At 44.6% G+C, this 16,870-nt stretch overlaps 1 protein-coding gene across 2 annotated transcripts in view; it reads left to right on the forward strand.

Annotated features, from left to right (window-relative positions):
• GRAMD4 (GRAM domain containing 4) overlaps nt 1-3,660 on the forward strand; it is an 84,180-nt gene extending 80,520 nt beyond the window's left edge. For both annotated transcript variants that reach the window (XM_037389508.1, XM_037389509.1), the window contains one exon: nt 163-3,660. In XM_037389508.1, coding sequence (XP_037245405.1) covers nt 163-264 — 102 coding nt within the window. In that variant the 3' untranslated portion in view covers nt 265-3,660. The remainder of the gene's footprint in view (nt 1-162) is intronic.
• The last annotated feature ends 13,210 nt before the right edge of the window (nt 3,661-16,870 follow it).

A 16,870-nucleotide genomic window follows, 5' to 3' on the forward strand; every position in this document is an offset into this window, starting at 1 on the left:
TATATCCACAGATTTAGCAGAGAAAAGGATTCGTATATCTTTATTAATGCACTTTGAGTACAGTTACTCTCTTGTTTCTATTGACTTGTCCAGAACTATACCTAGAGGAAGTTTTTTTTCTTCTGTGGACTGACATGATCTGGTTTTTTTTCTGTCATTTAGCCTTTGGTGTTTGGTGCCATGGTACACAGAGATGAAGCTTTTGAGACAATTTTCAACCAGTATGTGAAAATAACCTCTGCATCGTCAAGCAGTGAGAGCTAGTATCTTGTCTTAGAAGATCTAAAGGAAACTTTCTTATTTTACAACTTGGTAGTGAAAAAAATGAACATCCTCATCTATTTTGCAATAATTTTTCTTGTCTGGTGGTTTATATTCTCTCTGTTACATAAATCAAGTGTATTTTATATATGCCTTCATGTTTGTTTTTAAGGTTTTTGTAAAAAAAAAAACAAACAAAAAACAAAATGAAACAAAACAGTGAAAGTGCTATCATCACTATTAGCCTTGCACATTAAGCACTTTTAATGTTTATTTACTGACATTAAAAGCTGGGAAGATAACTTGGAGAACTGACTAAATAACAAAGTGAAACAGATTGATTCTTTTTATTCCACTGATACCACTAGGGATACATTTGTCCCTTTTTCTTGGATATTTTTCCCCAAGATGTGAGAATGATGACTGCAGCACCTGAAGTCTCTTTCTTCTGCTCAGAATTTTTAATTGGGTTCTTTATTAAAACTGATAGCAACACCAAGGAAGTATTAGCATCTTAGCGTTTCCATATTTATAACTGCATTCAAAAGAACTTCTTGCTGATTGTTGTATCGCAGAAGGGTATTTTACCAGTTTGGTTAGGTTCAATTTTTCCTGCGTGCAAATGTTTAAATTGCTTGTACAGTGAATTGGAGGAGAAAGTTTGTAATTATATCTTCCTTTCCTAATTAACCAAAGTAAGAGGAAGGAAGGCAGGCAAATACTTTTTATAAAAGAGGGCACCAAAATGTTGTTCCTAAAATGTTAGGCATCATATATTTGTATTTCTGTAGATATTTGTCACGGAAGGGCTCAACTATTGTACATGTTGTATGTACAAGGTGTTTGTATGTTAATGCATTAAAGACCTGCAGGCTTTTCGTGCTGGGGGAGGTGGATAATTAAACTAAACTGAGACATGAATTTTTTTTAATTTGACTTTTGTCTTGAGTTACCTTGTAGTGAAATAACACTATAATACAGCAAGTGAAAGCAATAGTTCCTTTTCAAAGCATCGTTTGAGGGGCATTGGTATGTTGCTGTCTTGCCCCTTGCAAAATTAAATTTTAGTAACAATTAAACCCAACTGCCAGGTAAAGCAGGAAGGCTGTGCTCCTTTAAACTCTCTCAGGCCTGTCTAGCAGCAAAGCACATATTGACTTCTCTCTTTAATATTAGAAAGCTTTTATACTCTATATAATAGCACCCATCTGAGAGGTTTAGAATTTTATTTGCATTTTCATGAAAGCACAGTAGGAGTTATGCCAAGCCTTCCAGTATGTCTTTTCCTTTGCTGTGTCTTTTGAGTTGAGTGGGATGGATGTTTCCAGACATTATGTGAATGTCCCCAAAAAAACCAATGGAGATGTAAATTCTTATGTGAAAATGGGACTAAATTTCATGAATTTTTTGTCTCCTTTTTTAAACAGGAATTTTCTTTCTTTATAGGGAAAGGGGTAAAAACGAAGGAGGGAGAGGGAGACAAACACCAAAGGGTATTTAACTCTTAGCACATTTTTTAATTAAAGTCTCTCAGCAAATACAGCAGTAATGGAGAAGGTGGCAGTCAAACTGTACAAACCTTATTTCAGTCTGGCCATGAAGAGGCATGATAATGAAGAGCTTCATATGAACTTGATAGTGAAGAAATACTGTTGAATACTGTGATCTGGTTGGGTACTGTAAAGTGAAACACTGATGGGATAAAACTCCTTGCCCTGGGTGGAAATGTAAACAAGCATGGGGAAGAATCCACCGTAACAGCTAAAACGCGGTCATCGAGTTCTCCCTTTAGAGTAGCACGTGAACATGTCTTTACGTGACCTGAAAAAGGGGTGCATTTCTGACACCTCCTTTGGTATGGTATAACTTAAGGCCTGAAAACTTAAAATGTAAGTGAAGCTGGTGGGAAATCCATTTTGCCAAGTTCTAATATGGATGTGGCTTGACACTTTATGGTTTCTTCACTTTACACATTCAGGTTTCATTTAAGTAAAAATTCTTGATCTTAAATTTTTCTCATCAAACCTACTTTGAAAATCAATTAATCGGTTTTTGTAATTGTTGTCTATTATCATTTGGCTTCCTTTTCTAAACGCTTCCTTGAATAGTTAGTGTGGATAACAAATAGGCATTAAAATCGCTTAATGTTATATAAATCGTAATCAGATTCATTCATTTTGTCTTAAGAAGAAAAATCCCTTGGGTGTGTTCAAGGTTATCCTTTTTTTTGGAGAAACAGAAAACTATATTTTTTACAGAGAGCATGCTCTTTTTCTTATTTTTGTATCATTTTTCAAGTGTAATTTATACCTTCACTCTGATCATAACAGCAGTTTCAGTAGGAAATCAGTCGACTTGCACTTATTACCTCCTCCCCCTCCCACCCTTCACTGGTTGACCCTAGTATGTGGGGTTGGCCTAGATTCTGGTTACTGGAGGAGCTATAGGTCCTGTGCTGACGGTGCCAGGACAGTTAACCATACCTAGGCTTTGGAGAGGGAGAAAAGAAATCATTATCCTTTTCCCAGACTGAAATGCCTCATGTACAATATGCTTTTAAATTTTCTTTTTTTTTCTGGATAAAGAAATTAGAAACTTGTAAAATCTAATGTGTTGACATTTGAAATTAATCCGCACTTTAACAGTGTGAACTTAAAAGTTAGAGGTTAAGCCTAGTAGAGATACAGTAAACCTAGTGCAAACTGCAATGCAACATTGTTTCACTCTAATATATAGAAAACAGACTGGTTTTTTTTTAAAAAAATAGAGTTGTAATATAATTGACAAATATCTGTGTACGTATTTTGCAAAGTTTGCTTTACATTGGGTCGTCCAGGTTCCTGCTACATAACTGCTCCGGTGGCGTATGTGACTTCAGAGACACTAGAAGGTAACCTCGGTGTGTTTACTTCTGCTTTTCCTCCTGCTACACCCTCCCAGGTTTGGTGGGCAAGAGGGGACGGACAGTGAGTAAATATATACTTGACTTGTATAATTACATTGAAGCTCTCGCCTGAAATTCCAATCTTCCTGTGTAGTTTTGCAGTGTAACCTGGTGCACTTCAGTAACAGGCTGGGTTGTACCACTTAACTGTAAAGTGCTTCAAATAGCAGAAAGTGATGTTCTTGTCATTCTGTCTGTTTGCTGTTTATATTTGCAATTCTGTTGATGTCCGTGGTTCATTGCTGGATCATTCACGCGTAATTGGATATAACTTCTTTAAAAGTGCATTGGTTAGTTTGAGTCCCTTTTAAAGAGGAAAAAAAAAAAAAAAAGGGTGATGAAAACTGACTGCTTTAATTCTTTATCAGTGACCATTTGAATTCAAAAGGCAAAAAAAAAAGCTGAAATATGAAATCATGCCTTTCCGTGCTCTGTAGCTTTTGTGAGGCAAGATTGAATAAAACGAGCTATTAGTAGCAACATCACACAGGATGCCAGCAGCAAACCCCTACCCTTGTTCCTGCAGACAAAGAGAAAAGAGGTTTTACTCAATCATGAAGAGATGAAAGGATGTACTTTTTTTGGCTACTTAAACTTGTATTAAAAACACTGGTAGTTTTTATTGAATTCTGTACATTTTGGCAGATGTTTAATTTCTACTAATCATTGAAATATAATGGATGTTAAAATTTTTATGTCTGAAGTTTGAGTCTATATTTTGAAGTTGTAAATAATTCATTATCAGTGTAACTTTTGTTTGACAAAAGACTTATACTGTATGAAGAATTGAAATAATGAAATTATTTGCCCTGTACATTTTTTAAGAAAATCTTGTTTGTTTAAAAAGTCTTGTATAAATTATAATTTTTATTTAAATAAACCTAAAAATGCTTTGTGCTAATGCTTTTTACAAACTTTAATAACTTGTCTGTCAAAACTACACGAGATTTCTTGAAACGAGGTGAGCTGTGGTGGCTATGAATCTGCCAAAAAGCACTATCACTGCAGGGGAGGCGGTGGGTTTTGTTTCTCACTGCTTTTGAAGCCCAAGGAATGTACTTTTATTTTAGCTAATCCTGTTGATATATATTGGGTTTCAGATCTTGGTAAGTACATCTGTCCCCTTGTAACTGTACGGTTAATTTAAGGGATGAAAAAGCAACCGGTGATTTCTAAGGTGCTGCCATTGCAGGAGGGCATGGGTGGCACGAGGGGTACCAACTCCTGTCTGCCAGAGCTCCTCCACGCAAAGATAGCGGCAGGCTGTGCTACAGGCGGGCGCTGCAGGCAAGGGTGAGCCTTTCCCACCCCAGAGGTGTGCAGGAGGTGTGCTCGGCAGAGGCATCCCACATCCAGAGAGGGCTGTTCTGCAGCATCTGCCTCGCTTCAGCTCATCGGTCACACTGAGGGGTACCTAACAGCTGCGCCTTTGGCTGTGCCGCCCTGTAACCTGCTGGGGTTAAATGTCGGGGGGGCTGCTTTAGTCACGCCGTGTGCCGGGGGGGTCACTGCCCAGCGCTGGCGCTCAGCGGCTGCACCGGCCTTTGTCTGCGGGTAGGAGTGTAACAGCCAGGAGTGGGCTGCCTGGCCATCTAATCCAGACCTCTTTGTTTGCCTCTACAATGCTCGTTTCTGTGTTTTGCTCAGCTGAAATAGATCACTCTGGGACAGATCCTCCAGTCGTGAATGTGTGCGGCTCCATTTTTTTCAGTGCTCCATTTTCTCATGATGGCAGCGCTGCATCTGGTGATACAATGGTGCTTTTAAGCTGGTATTTTATGTGTTCTGACAGTACCTAACTTGTCCTGACAATGCTTCCCTCTTGCACGACTTTAATGCATTTTTCATTAAATATTTGTACGAGATGAGTTGCATCTGCGGCAGTACTCGCAGAGACTGGACTCGACTCAACCCCACCTGCCTGAAGCCTCGTGGAAGGAGAGCGTGGGGCCTGCAAGTCTCCTTTTGGCCATAGACTGCATGGCACTTGGGGGGAGGGGGTGGTCTTCCTGAAGACAGTGCTTGCTTTCTCAAGCTTGCTTTAGCAGCCCGTGAAAATAATGGAGTTGAAAGCCTACGTTAAGCAAAATACGTGTCTGCCGAGGAATAAACTTAGAAGTAGCTGCCTGCTGCAAATGGCATTTGGGAAGGACTGCTTGAACCTAAGCTAGTATTTGCTCAGGCATCTCCGTGCTAGTCTCTTGAGCAGGGGGCATGAGGTTTTAACCTCTCACAGTTCAGTCAGTAAGATATTCTGAAAATCGTCCCCCTAAGTTAAGTTTTTTTACGTCAGGTAAGTATTTTTGAAGGGCTGCTTGAAATACAGAGTCTATAAACCAAACTACATCCACTGTTGGTTTTCCTTTGCGGAAGATTGTCTCCTTGTGACCAGAAACATAATTAACCACTCACAAATGTTAACCAGCCACACAACAGGAAAAAGAGAGACATGAGCTGTTTCTAAACCCCACAGTCCTTCAAAATACCATGCATGTCTATAAATTTACAGAAGTGGGATCTATGTGAGAAGTATTTGGGACCAAAAGCAGCTCTTCGCAAAGGAAAGGTCAGGGGAAAAAGCTTAAATCTTCTAGATGCTGTTTGGGAAAAACTGGGGGTGGGTCCTGGGGTGTGAATGGCAACTTCCATGGGTCATTTCTTTGTGGAATGTATATATATAATGGTAGCATTTCCCTTTCTTTACCTTTGGGAGGTGGGGTTTAGCATATTAATGCAAGGCTTTTTCCTGTGTTCACATGGGTTTTTCTTGCGACACCCTGTGTTTTGGATGCTTGTGGGAAATGTGTGCATGGTGTCGGTTAGTGGATGGGCTCTATGGAATCTTCCAGAGCTACACAGGGCATCATCAGTGCTCACAGTGCTCACCTGGCAAGGGAGATGCCTTAGAAAGCCATTTTCCTGCTCATAGGTGGAGCTTGACGTAGTTTCTCGTGGTGGGTTGACCCCTATGACTTACCAAAATAAGCAACCCTGACTGCATGGCTCGTGGAGTGGTGGCAGCTGTGTCTGCACTCAAATCCTTACGCAGGATGAGTGGTTCTGGGCGCTTTCCAAGGGAAGCAGGGCACAGTGGGGGGGTATTAAGCCCTGGTTTAGGTGATGCAGGACTGAAGTGGTGTCTGCTGGAGAGGAGGACGGATGGGATGCAGGGGACAGGCAGCTTTGGGTCCAAAACTGGACTTGAGATGGCTGTAGGTGCCCTCCACACCATCTGTAGCCGAGCAGAGTTCGGAAGGGCTTCTGGAAAAGGAGGGGAAGTGCTGTCTTCAACGATGCATCCAGACGTTGCTTTCAAATATACCAAAAACTGTCTAAAAAGTGTTTATGTGAAGAATGTGGATTTATTGTATTGCCCTAATACAGCCATTTTCAAATATGACCACTGTGGTCTTCATGCAGGGCCACTGTGTGGCAAATATCAGTTGCATTTGGTACTTTTTGGGGAAAATAAACACACAAAAAAATTGTATATGGCCTCAGCAAATGACCTGGACTTACTGCTCTACTAACTCATACTTAAGATTTATTCCTAGTATTTGAGTAGTTTTATTGTTTTATATTCCCAACAAGGTGGACTGCTTAGTGAAGACTTACTGTGCATCGTACAGCTTTCTCCTGCCTTGTGGATGACGGGAGCCCATTAACGCCTGCAGAGAGGCAGAGAGCCAGGCTCCAGGTTGAACTGAGCAAACACCTTGAAAAACCCAAACGCTGGCCTCTGTTCAAGCAAACATTTAAAGCTGACTACGGTTTTGTGCCAAACTAAGAGCTCCCAGCCTCCTGCCACTTACGTTATGCCAGCACCAGGGCTCACCAGACCTTCCTAAAATGGCAGGAACCCAGCAGAGGACCCGAGCAATGAGAAGAGCAGTGTGTGTCTCCCGTTCCAGCACAGCAAGCTGGTCCAGGCTGGCTTAGCTGCCCTTGGGTCTGCAGCCCCAGGTGGGGGTTTGGTGACTGTAGCAGAGCTGGCATGTGCAATGGCTTCTGTATTGTCCTTTTCGATTTTGCAGTGCCCATCAGATTTCAGAGGTAACTTCAGAATGTAAATTGGATAAACATTAAAGGCTGGTCCTAAGTTTATAATAGTAAAGAATAACGGAAAGAAACTCGGCTAAAACTAAGGTTTGTGCGTGTGCGAGTTAACTCCAGACAAAACCCGATTGTGCAAATATTTAGAGTCTGTGTGCTGTTAGAGGTATGTTTAATCTGCTAAATCTGCTTCCTTCACGCCCTGACTTTTCCCCTGCTCCTTCTCTCAGAACTTCAGCCGGAGCTGGCAAAAAGGCGAGGAGGGGGTGGCAGTTGCTCATCTGTTGTTGGGGTCCATTGCAGTCGGGGCAGGGATGGTTGGAGGGCAGCCAGGAAGCATGGCCAGGAGGGGTGGTGGGCTTTCTGTTTGAGTGGGTTGTGTCAGGGGCTGTGCTGAGCTGGGCTCGTCTCTCCTGGAATCCGGGGGCGGGGAGCGGGAGTAGCTGCCCCGGAGCCCCATGCAGAAGAAGCAGAAGACTTGTTACCTCACTCATCCTAAAAATCACAAGTAAGGATCTTGGATGTTGTTGAATTTAAGTAAAAAAGGTTTGGTTTTGTTTAAACCCGTGTTAGTCTCCGGTTTTACTTTCTCCTTTCTGCATATGTGCCTGTGGGCACTGAGAAACAGACCAAAACCTTACCTTTCAGTGCACAGCAGATTTATCACATGAAGCTAGGCCGCCTTTTTCCAGGCCCTTAACCCCTGCCCAGCCATCGTGCACCTGTAGCTCGTTCCACTCCAGTTCCTGAAGCTGCCTCCAGCTGTCCCGTGCTCCCACAGGGGCCAAGGGCCAGCGCGTGGCTTGGGAGGTGGTGGCACTGCTCCTAGGAGACCTCTCTGGGCATCACCTGGAATCTGATACTGCAAGGCTGGGAGTGCTTCTGCCTGCCTTAGCTGGTTAGTCACTTTTTGATTAAATCTGCTGGGAAATTTGGCTTCTAGAGGGTTGGGTGTGGGACAAGTGAGTGTTTGCCAGAAGGAAGCTGTGGTGCCTCCTTTCGCAAAAGGAGGTGGGGAGAGTAACTGGTGGAAATGGTTTTATCTCATTTCTTGCAGCTCCCCCAAGGCAGCAGAATGCTTTCCCTGGTTTTCCCCTATGGCCAGTGTTCACCATCTCTTTAAAGTGGAGCTTGGGCAGACTTACACTTGACCCAGCTTCAGAGGTTCAGACGTGGGTTGGTGTAAACTATAGGTAGACTGAGGGTTGGTTTGTGGGCCTGTGTGAAAAAAGAAAGTTGCTGGTGGTGCTGGTGTCCTGAATCATTGCAAAGTCTTATCCTCAGCTTGTAAGCTGGGTGCAGATGTGTCACTGGTTGTACCAGCAGTGGCGGCTGCCGGGACAAAGCTCAGGCTTCCCAGATCCCTGTCGGCACATCCCTGTGTGAGAATTGTTCTTAGGCAAACACACTTTCTAATGGTGCTTTTAAAACCTAGATAGGGGGAACTTGCATCCTCAGATGGGGTACGTCCTGCTCCCGTTACGCTACCGTACCCTTGGTCTGCAAAGAAAATACTCTCGCTGATTTCAGCATTTGGTGTGTTTACCTCCGTATTTATGATTCCACTTTTTATGATTTCACGTTGCTTTTCAAAAGCAGCAGCTGAGTCATGGAGCTCACCAGCACCAGGCTGGGGTGGGGACCCTTCGGCCGTGGCCAGTCCCTGGGCACTGCCGGCAGCCTGGGGCGCTGCTGGTGTTGGGAGGTTCCCATGACAGCGCTGGGAACCTGGCCTGTGAGTTCTGTGTCAAAACACATCACACAAGATCCTTCATAAGCTATTTATGTTACTCTGTGGCTGTATTACTTCAAAACACTGTAGTATAATCCTCCTTGCTGCCAACATTTTTGTTGGAGAATATAAAATCAAAACATAGGTGCCAGGTTTCAGTTACTTCTAAGTTCTTATTTTTAGGAATTAGATTTTTTAACTTATTTTAATTACTGACAAGAAAGCCCTGATGAGAGACGCTTTTTCCCTGCTTTCAGCAGTGCCATTTCGGCAATCGCATCAGTTTGCTCAGAAACAGATCAGCTGATGAGAGAGCCGAGCACCTGGCGAGGGATGCTGCACACTGTGGTGGGGGAGCACCGTGGTGACAGGCTTGCTCGCACTCCTGATTTCTGGCAAGGCTGGATCTCCAAGAGGGAGTAAATCCCAAATGTAGGTGCTTTAAAGCTCCTGTGGTGGGCACCCAACCCTGCAGTTGTCCAAATGGAGCGAGCTGCTGAAGCTTTTCGGCCCAGAGGACCCTCACAGTGCCTGCAAACTTGATGACCCCTCTGAGCCCAGGCTGTGCTGCTCAGCTGGCTTTAGCGACTGGTTGGAGGTGCTTACACTGAGCTGCAGGCCTCTACACAGCTGTGTGGGAGGTGGGATGGGGCAGCTCGCGTATGCCCAGCACGGAGAGCAGTGGGCACAAGGTGCTGTCCCTCTGCAGCTCCCGGCTGGGTACAGGTCACTGCTCCGCTCTCCTCTTGGCCAGGAGAGTCGTCACGCCTTCATGCTCAAGCTTGTCCCAGCCAGGACAAGTGATGGAAGTGCTCGGGGCTTTGTGCCTCTGGCAACAGGCACATGGGGCCGGTGCAGTCCTGATGCCACCAGTGGTGGGCGGGCAGAGGTGGAAGGGGTCCTGCTCTTCTCTCCTGCAGCTACAGCCACAAAGGTTGCAGACAAAACCTGAACTTTTAGCAAAACAGAGTTCTTGTTTAGGCTGTTACCCTCATTTCCACCCTGTTGTTCCACATTGTATCGTGCCCGTTACATTTTTAATCAGCCAGCTCTGTGTGGGAAGGACTGTGCTGCTGGCTCTGTGCCTTGTGCTAAGGTAATGAGAGCAGCCACGATGAGGAAAGGGGGGCACCGTTACAGCGGGGAGCCTCGCCTGTCCTGCGTTGTTTAGCCTCTTTCATTAGGGTAATTGTTTCTGTCTGGTTTTATACTGTTTTGTGTAGTTCCTGAAGTGCAGGAACTACCCGGTCTCTCCCTCTCCAAGGCGAAGTCTGCAGATCCGAAGCACTGCCGGCAGAGCTGGGGGACTGTGCTATGCTGGGCCAGCCTGGGCTCAGGGGACCCTTGGTCTCCATTTCCTTTTGCTGTGGCTGAGGTGACCTAAAAACCCTTTTCTTCTCTTAATTTGTTGCTGAAATACAGCTGATGAGTGAGACTTTAGTTTAAAGGGAAGCCCTTGCAGGGGAGGCAGTTGAAGAGCATTTGCCAGGTGTTGATTTTGATGCTCTCTTTAGGAAGACCTACCTTGTAGTCTGTCTAATTTTATATGTTTTTTAATGAGCAGCAGGCACCTTTGTCACCAGCGCTTGACTGTCAGCTGCTGCTTTGGGTAACAAGCAGGAGCCTGTTGAGATGGGAGGGTGACGCGCTCCTGTGCGGAGTGGGAAGAGCTGCTTGTCCCCATGTGGTACAAGGATTGCTGCACTGTGCTGAAGCTGGACATCTCCATCACGCAGAGCTGGGCTCAGCTGGGCACCTCCGAGACCTCCGGGGTTTCTAACCAACATCTTTTCCTGTGAGGTCTCGCTTGGTGGCTCCCATTGCATTTAGCTCGTATCTAAAGGTGTCCCACATCCTCCCCAGGCCCTGGGCACAGCTGGGGACAACCTGAAGCTGAATCCCCCCTGCTGGTATCCAATAACGAAGGACAGGATCTTGGAGGAAGTGCACTCCTTTAGATCTGCCCATCGGCGGTTTCGACATGGTCATCAGCAGTGAGGTGAAAACAGGACCTGGCTGCAAATCAACATGCAGGTCCTGGGAAAGGTCTCCATACCTAGTGACTGCGGTGGCATCGGGATGCAGGTTTTTGACATGCACCCAGGCTCCTTATAAGAAGAAGACGGTGTTTGTGCGTTCCAAGGAGAGAAGCAATGCAGGTGATCCAGGCGCTGTGTCATACTGCAACCAATGCTTTTAACACCAAGGCGGCGGCTCAAGGCTGAAGTCACATAATTTCTCTACCCCTCCCAGTGCAGAAGTCTGGCAGCTGTAGGCAGGGTGGGGGGGGCCTCATCTCCGGCAGGATGGCTGCAGCTTTCTCAGGCTCCAGCAAGGTGAGTGGGCTGGAAATGGCTGGGAAAAGGTCTTTGCCTTTGCAGTGTCTGTTGGGTTTAATCGGTAATTTGAGCAGTCCAGGGCTGGCCAGCACGGTTGGGGCCAGCTGTCTGCAGTCCCCTGGCTCACCCTCTGCCCACAGCTCACGCCTGGGCTCCAAACCCCATAGGGTATGCCCACCTCGTGCTTTGGCTTTCCAGGCATGGTCCCCGTGCTGCGTGGCACTGTGGCACACCAACAGGCATCGCCTCCAGAGCAGAAAATACGTGCCACTGCATTTTTATAGGGTCAGAAGGGACTGTGCACTACACAACTCTCCTCTAAGGCTGCTAAACGATGGCTGCATGCAGACAGGCATCTTGCCTGTACCTGCTGTCTATTTTGCCTATTTAGTGCCTAAATAGACCACCTGCTGTCAGGCATTTTGGGGAGGAAAATCGGTCTTTCTTTTTAGGAAGCCCAGAGTCCTAACGTGGGCAGTAGATCAGTAAAATAATGTAAGCTGTGGGGAGGATCTGGCTAACGAGAAACCGGCCTCTGGCTTCTTCCCTGCTTGTCAGCCCAGGACCTGGAGCCTCCACCCCTGCTGCCATGCGCTGGTGAAGGGCTGCTGACAGAGGAACATCGCGGCGCTCCGACCTCAGCTGCAGGTGGCTCGATTTTCACAGAAGGAGCTTTTACCCAGAGAGTTTATCACACATATGTGCAGATACGATTCAGTATTTGAATTTTTTTTTTAAAAAGAGGAAAAAAAGGGGAGGTCTTTAAACAGTTTTTTTAATATTTCTTTGACTCAGTTCGCTTCTTCCCGAGACCTATCAAGTCTTCCAGAAACAGGGAAGAGTAGGAAAGATACGAGAGACAATGATAGCTATTTCAATGTCATTATTTTTTATAGACAGGTCTAAAATTTTAAGACAGGCATAGCACACAGTTTTTAAAATTTTTTATATCTCATCTCTAATATAATTAGCCATGGTTGCCAGTGTCTAAGGAACAACTGAAATAATGATGTTAGATTGTGATGTATACACTGACAGGCCATTTTAAGGGTCTGTGAGTGTTTGCAAATGGAAAGAGGAGGCAGAAGCAGGAAAAGTCATTATAGACACACAGACACACACATCCACCCCCCACCAAAGCCAGAGGTACAGCAAGACGCTGTGGTCTTCTTCCAGACCCCAGTTATTTGCTTTCCCAGGTGCATCATTGCCCTTTTGCTACTGCAATGTGTTATTTACCCTAATGCATACTTAGAGAAGCATGTAGGAATTAGTATATTAGGAAGTATCCATTTATGGCCCTTAAACTTTGCATTAATAAATAAGAAGTGTAGATTTGAGGCTATTCAGTGCTTTCATCAGAATGCTCATTTTATTCCCGTTTCTTTCTGGTGTTACGAGGTCAAAATTAGAAGAAACCCAGGTTTCATTGGACAGATGTAAAAAACCACATTCCCTTTTAAGACACCAAGTTCTCTTGATAGTAGTCCTGACTGCTGTTTTGTTGCTATGGTGATTACTAGTCCATTTAAGCCACTTTCAAATGTTGTTGATGAGCAAGAAAACCGGATTCATAACAATGTCATTAGCATAGCTATTTTTGCGTGTTTCACGAGATTAGGAAATGGCCAAAGTCATAGTAGCCTCATTTATTTTCAATTTTTATGGACCACTAATGATTTAATGGCAAACAGATCTGATGCAGGCTGCTATCAGATACATCAGCTCAGAACTCTGTGACGATAAAGCTATGCGGCCTTTGTGATCCCCTATGGTAGAATAAGCCAGCTTGAACTAATTAAAATACCTTCAGGGACAATCCTCTGCCACTGGTGTGACATCAGATGTGCTCTCTGAGGACTGTGGCCCCACTGTGATGGTACCAGGGAAAGGAAACCTCTGAAGATACTAACCTTCCCAATCTTTTTGGACCCTCAGGTCCTTAAAGCCATGAAGTTGAGGGGTGGAACTCCACGTGCTACCACCCTCGGCACTTAAACTGAAGAAGTGCAGAGGTGATGCTATGCTTGTGGGCCGGTAGCTTTGAACTGGGAAGCTAACCGGGGGTCCTGAAGGGGGGCTGAAGGAGACCTCAACTGTAGGGCTTGAAAGGGGAGCAGACAGGGAGAAAACCCTGGCCTCACCGTAGGACACCTCTCTGCCTGTCAGGACATATGCCTTTGCTAGAGGACTTTAAATGAATGAAAGGCGCCACTAATTCTGACACGTAAAGTGCCTGGTGAGCTCCACAGGGCTGATGGCTGCCGCGGAGGGCATGGAGGGTGACCCACTGGGCAGGTGGCTGGGCCAGAAGCAGGAGAGAAGCCTTCAAGCAGCACCAGTGGGGGAAAGCTGGTGCTGTACAGACACACCTGCATTTCTTTTAGTCTTTGGGGGACTGTTTCAAAAGATGAGAAGGTATTTTTCCCTTTAGTGAATGAAGTAAATGTGTTTCTTATCTGCAAGAATCATTGCGCAGGGCAGTTTTGGTTATTGATGCCCTCCAGCGTTTGGAAGGATGCTCCCACCCTGCTGACAGGCCTTGGATGAGGACAGATGATACTGGATGCCACACCAGTAAGATGTGGTTGGCACAGGCAGGCAACAGCCATTGTGCCTCAGCCAGCATCAAGTGGGACGTGAAAACAGGTCTGACCCAGGGGTAGTTGTACCCTGCAGTACCGTTTCCCTACAAAGTGGGTCCATTACAAATTCGTTCTTACTAAGCTCATATATCAAGGATGTGGCTCTAAAAAATCTCTTCTTTAATGGAGTATATATTACATAGAAGGGATTTTAGTGACCAAAGCTCTTAAAAGTGTGACCAACTGGGAGGAGAGAGGGAGAAGGAGAAGAGTTAAGGTAACAAAATAAACCGAAAAAGATGACATGTCAGACTGTGCTGCTGGTGTCACTGATACTACTTTGGCTTAAGACTTGTATGAGGTGGGAGGAGACTGAAGTCCCAGATATAACAGACAAGGGTTATTAAGGTTACTATGAGTATCTTTACAAGACACCTGAAATCTAAAAGCCCCTCTCATCTGCCTGTTAACAAAAAAAGTTTGAGCTGAAATATAAAAATATCACCTGCTATTCAAGGCCAAATTCTTTTTTTACTTCTGAAAATGGGGATGTTATTATACCCCGAGTCACCCAACAAGTGAGGAAACTCATTTCAGAGGCAGGAGGCTGCCGCTTACAGCTGCGGCATCAGCCTTTGCGTGGCAGGAGGCACAACTGGAAATACTCTTGTCCCAGCACTTGGCTTTAGGGTCTGTCTGCCACTGGTTCCAGCTGTAACAAACAGTGTGGGGAAAAAAAAAAAAAGCTAGATATTGATTTTATGGTGGGTTTTTTTTCCTGACCTTCCTCCTTTTTGCTGTGGGTAAGCACGTTAGTTGCTCACGAACACGTAGTGCTGATAGCCTGGTTGGCAGCATGCGATGTGTAGCAGGATGTCCCACTCCAGAAAACAGGCTCTGAAAAGCCCGGAGTCAGGCAGCATGTTCCTGAAGACCTTTCCAGTGTCATCGTGGCCCAGCAATGCCTCACTAATGCAAGACATACTTCTGGGTGCATCTTCTGTAGGAGAGATGTTTGAAGTGCTTTTAGTAAATGCAGAATTAGGACTGCCACCCTTTCCTTACTGTGCTTCAGAATATATATATACGTATAATATACTTTGCCATATATTAAATGAAAGGATCTTGTCAAAAAGGCTCCTACAGATATCAGGTTCGCTTTCCACAACCCTAAGAGCATTGGTGTCCTTCTCACCAGTGCCTCAAAGAAGCTAATGCCTTTGCAAGCCTTGCAGACTAGTTCTAAGAAGGGAAGCCAAAATACAGTAAAAATGCTGGACCTAATAAATCCTTCTAATTTAGTACCAGCATCTGCCTACCCCAGCAGACTGATGACCACTCTGACAGAAACCAGTATGCTGTCTCCTGCGCTGGCTGCATGTGTTGGGTCAGCCCGCAGACACCAGCATTTTGGCTGCCTCTTGTCAGTGTCACAGGGATGCCCGTCACTGTGGCTTGTGCGGCACAGAGAAGCTGGAGCTGCCATCTGGAGAGCACAATGACCGGAGAACAAGGTGGCAGGCTTGCAGGGAGGCGGTATATTTGGAAGAGAAGCTTGCTTTGCAGACAACAGGAGATACTAAAATTATCCCACCTGTTGCAGTCCAAAATTGATGCTGTTTTCACTAGCAAAGAAAAAAAAAAAATCACCCAGTGATTCCCCTTGGAAGGAATACAGGCTCTTTCCTGTGTTTTCCTACGTGAAAAAAAATCCAAATTCAAAGCCTGTACAACATGACATTTCATCTCTTCCATCCATGTGTGTCTTCTATGCGAATAACAATATAAGAAGAACAACATCAAAATTAAAACTAAATCAATAATATTTTTGGCCTGCAGAAATGTCATTAAACATTTCATCATAAAAGTGACTGAGTGAAGACAGAAGGGAAAGGGAAAGGTAGATGAAAGACAAAGAGTGAAGGTGTTGGGTCACTATCTGTAATAACACATCTAATTCTGTTATTCCATCTCCAGGTTGATCTGGGGAATTTGTTGAACTGTGAATTTCTGTACATATATAGAGTTCATGCTTCAGTGTACAGTGCTGATTGCTCATCAGAGGCCTGTGAGCAAAGGCAGCTACTGCAGAAATTCAGTTCTGCTTCTGTAATGAGCTTGTCTAAAAGAAAGAACAAAAAGGCTTAAAGTCGGATATAAATTGTGTGTGGTTTATTTTCTATTATAATCTTTCTTTGAAAGCATCTTAGGTTGGACCAATATGACTTCGATACAAACGACTATATATCTTTTTTTCTTCATTTAAAAGTGACACAAGATGAATTGTCTTTGTCACAGACATGGAATAATCAAGAAAACAAACAAAACCCCACTGAATGGTTATTTATTGCCTGTGATGTTTCAGTCAGGAAAGCCTTCCTGTTACCAAATTAACCAGCTTCCCCCCTGTTTATTTGGCTAACAGATGAACAAGTCAGCAAGACAAAGAATTTGCTATTGCATCTTCTCCCCAGTAATGAATCAGTGTGGAATGAACTTCATTGCAAGGCGGTGAACACAGCAGCAACGAGCACTACGCTCGCAGGGGGTCTGCTAGCTGTGGCACTACTATTAATGTGAAATGTGGTGCTCTTTCTAGGAGGCAGATTCAGCACAGCAAAAAGGGAACTTTAAATAAATGGACCATTTAGAAAGCATTCACACAAATGGGATGAATCTTACAGTGTGTTTTACGGCAGCAGCAAGGATGAGAGTTCGCTAGTAACTGTATTCTGTTCATCTGCTCTCCTGTTCGAGGCTATTAATTACTACTCCTTGTTGGAATGCATGTTAATGACAGCTGAATCCTATTCAGCTCTACAATGATGGCTTTCTATTTACTTGTGAGCCAGCCCTTAGAGCAAGAGAGGATCTTTCTTAGAAGGTTCACAGTAAACAATCCTTTAAAATAAACTCTGCAGGTTTGGGTGTAATTTCTTTAAAATCCTTCCTGTGT

This window comes from Falco rusticolus, chromosome 5 (genome assembly GCF_015220075.1).
Source record: "Falco rusticolus isolate bFalRus1 chromosome 5, bFalRus1.pri, whole genome shotgun sequence".
In the NCBI taxonomy this organism is placed as follows: domain Eukaryota; kingdom Metazoa; phylum Chordata; class Aves; order Falconiformes; family Falconidae; genus Falco; species Falco rusticolus.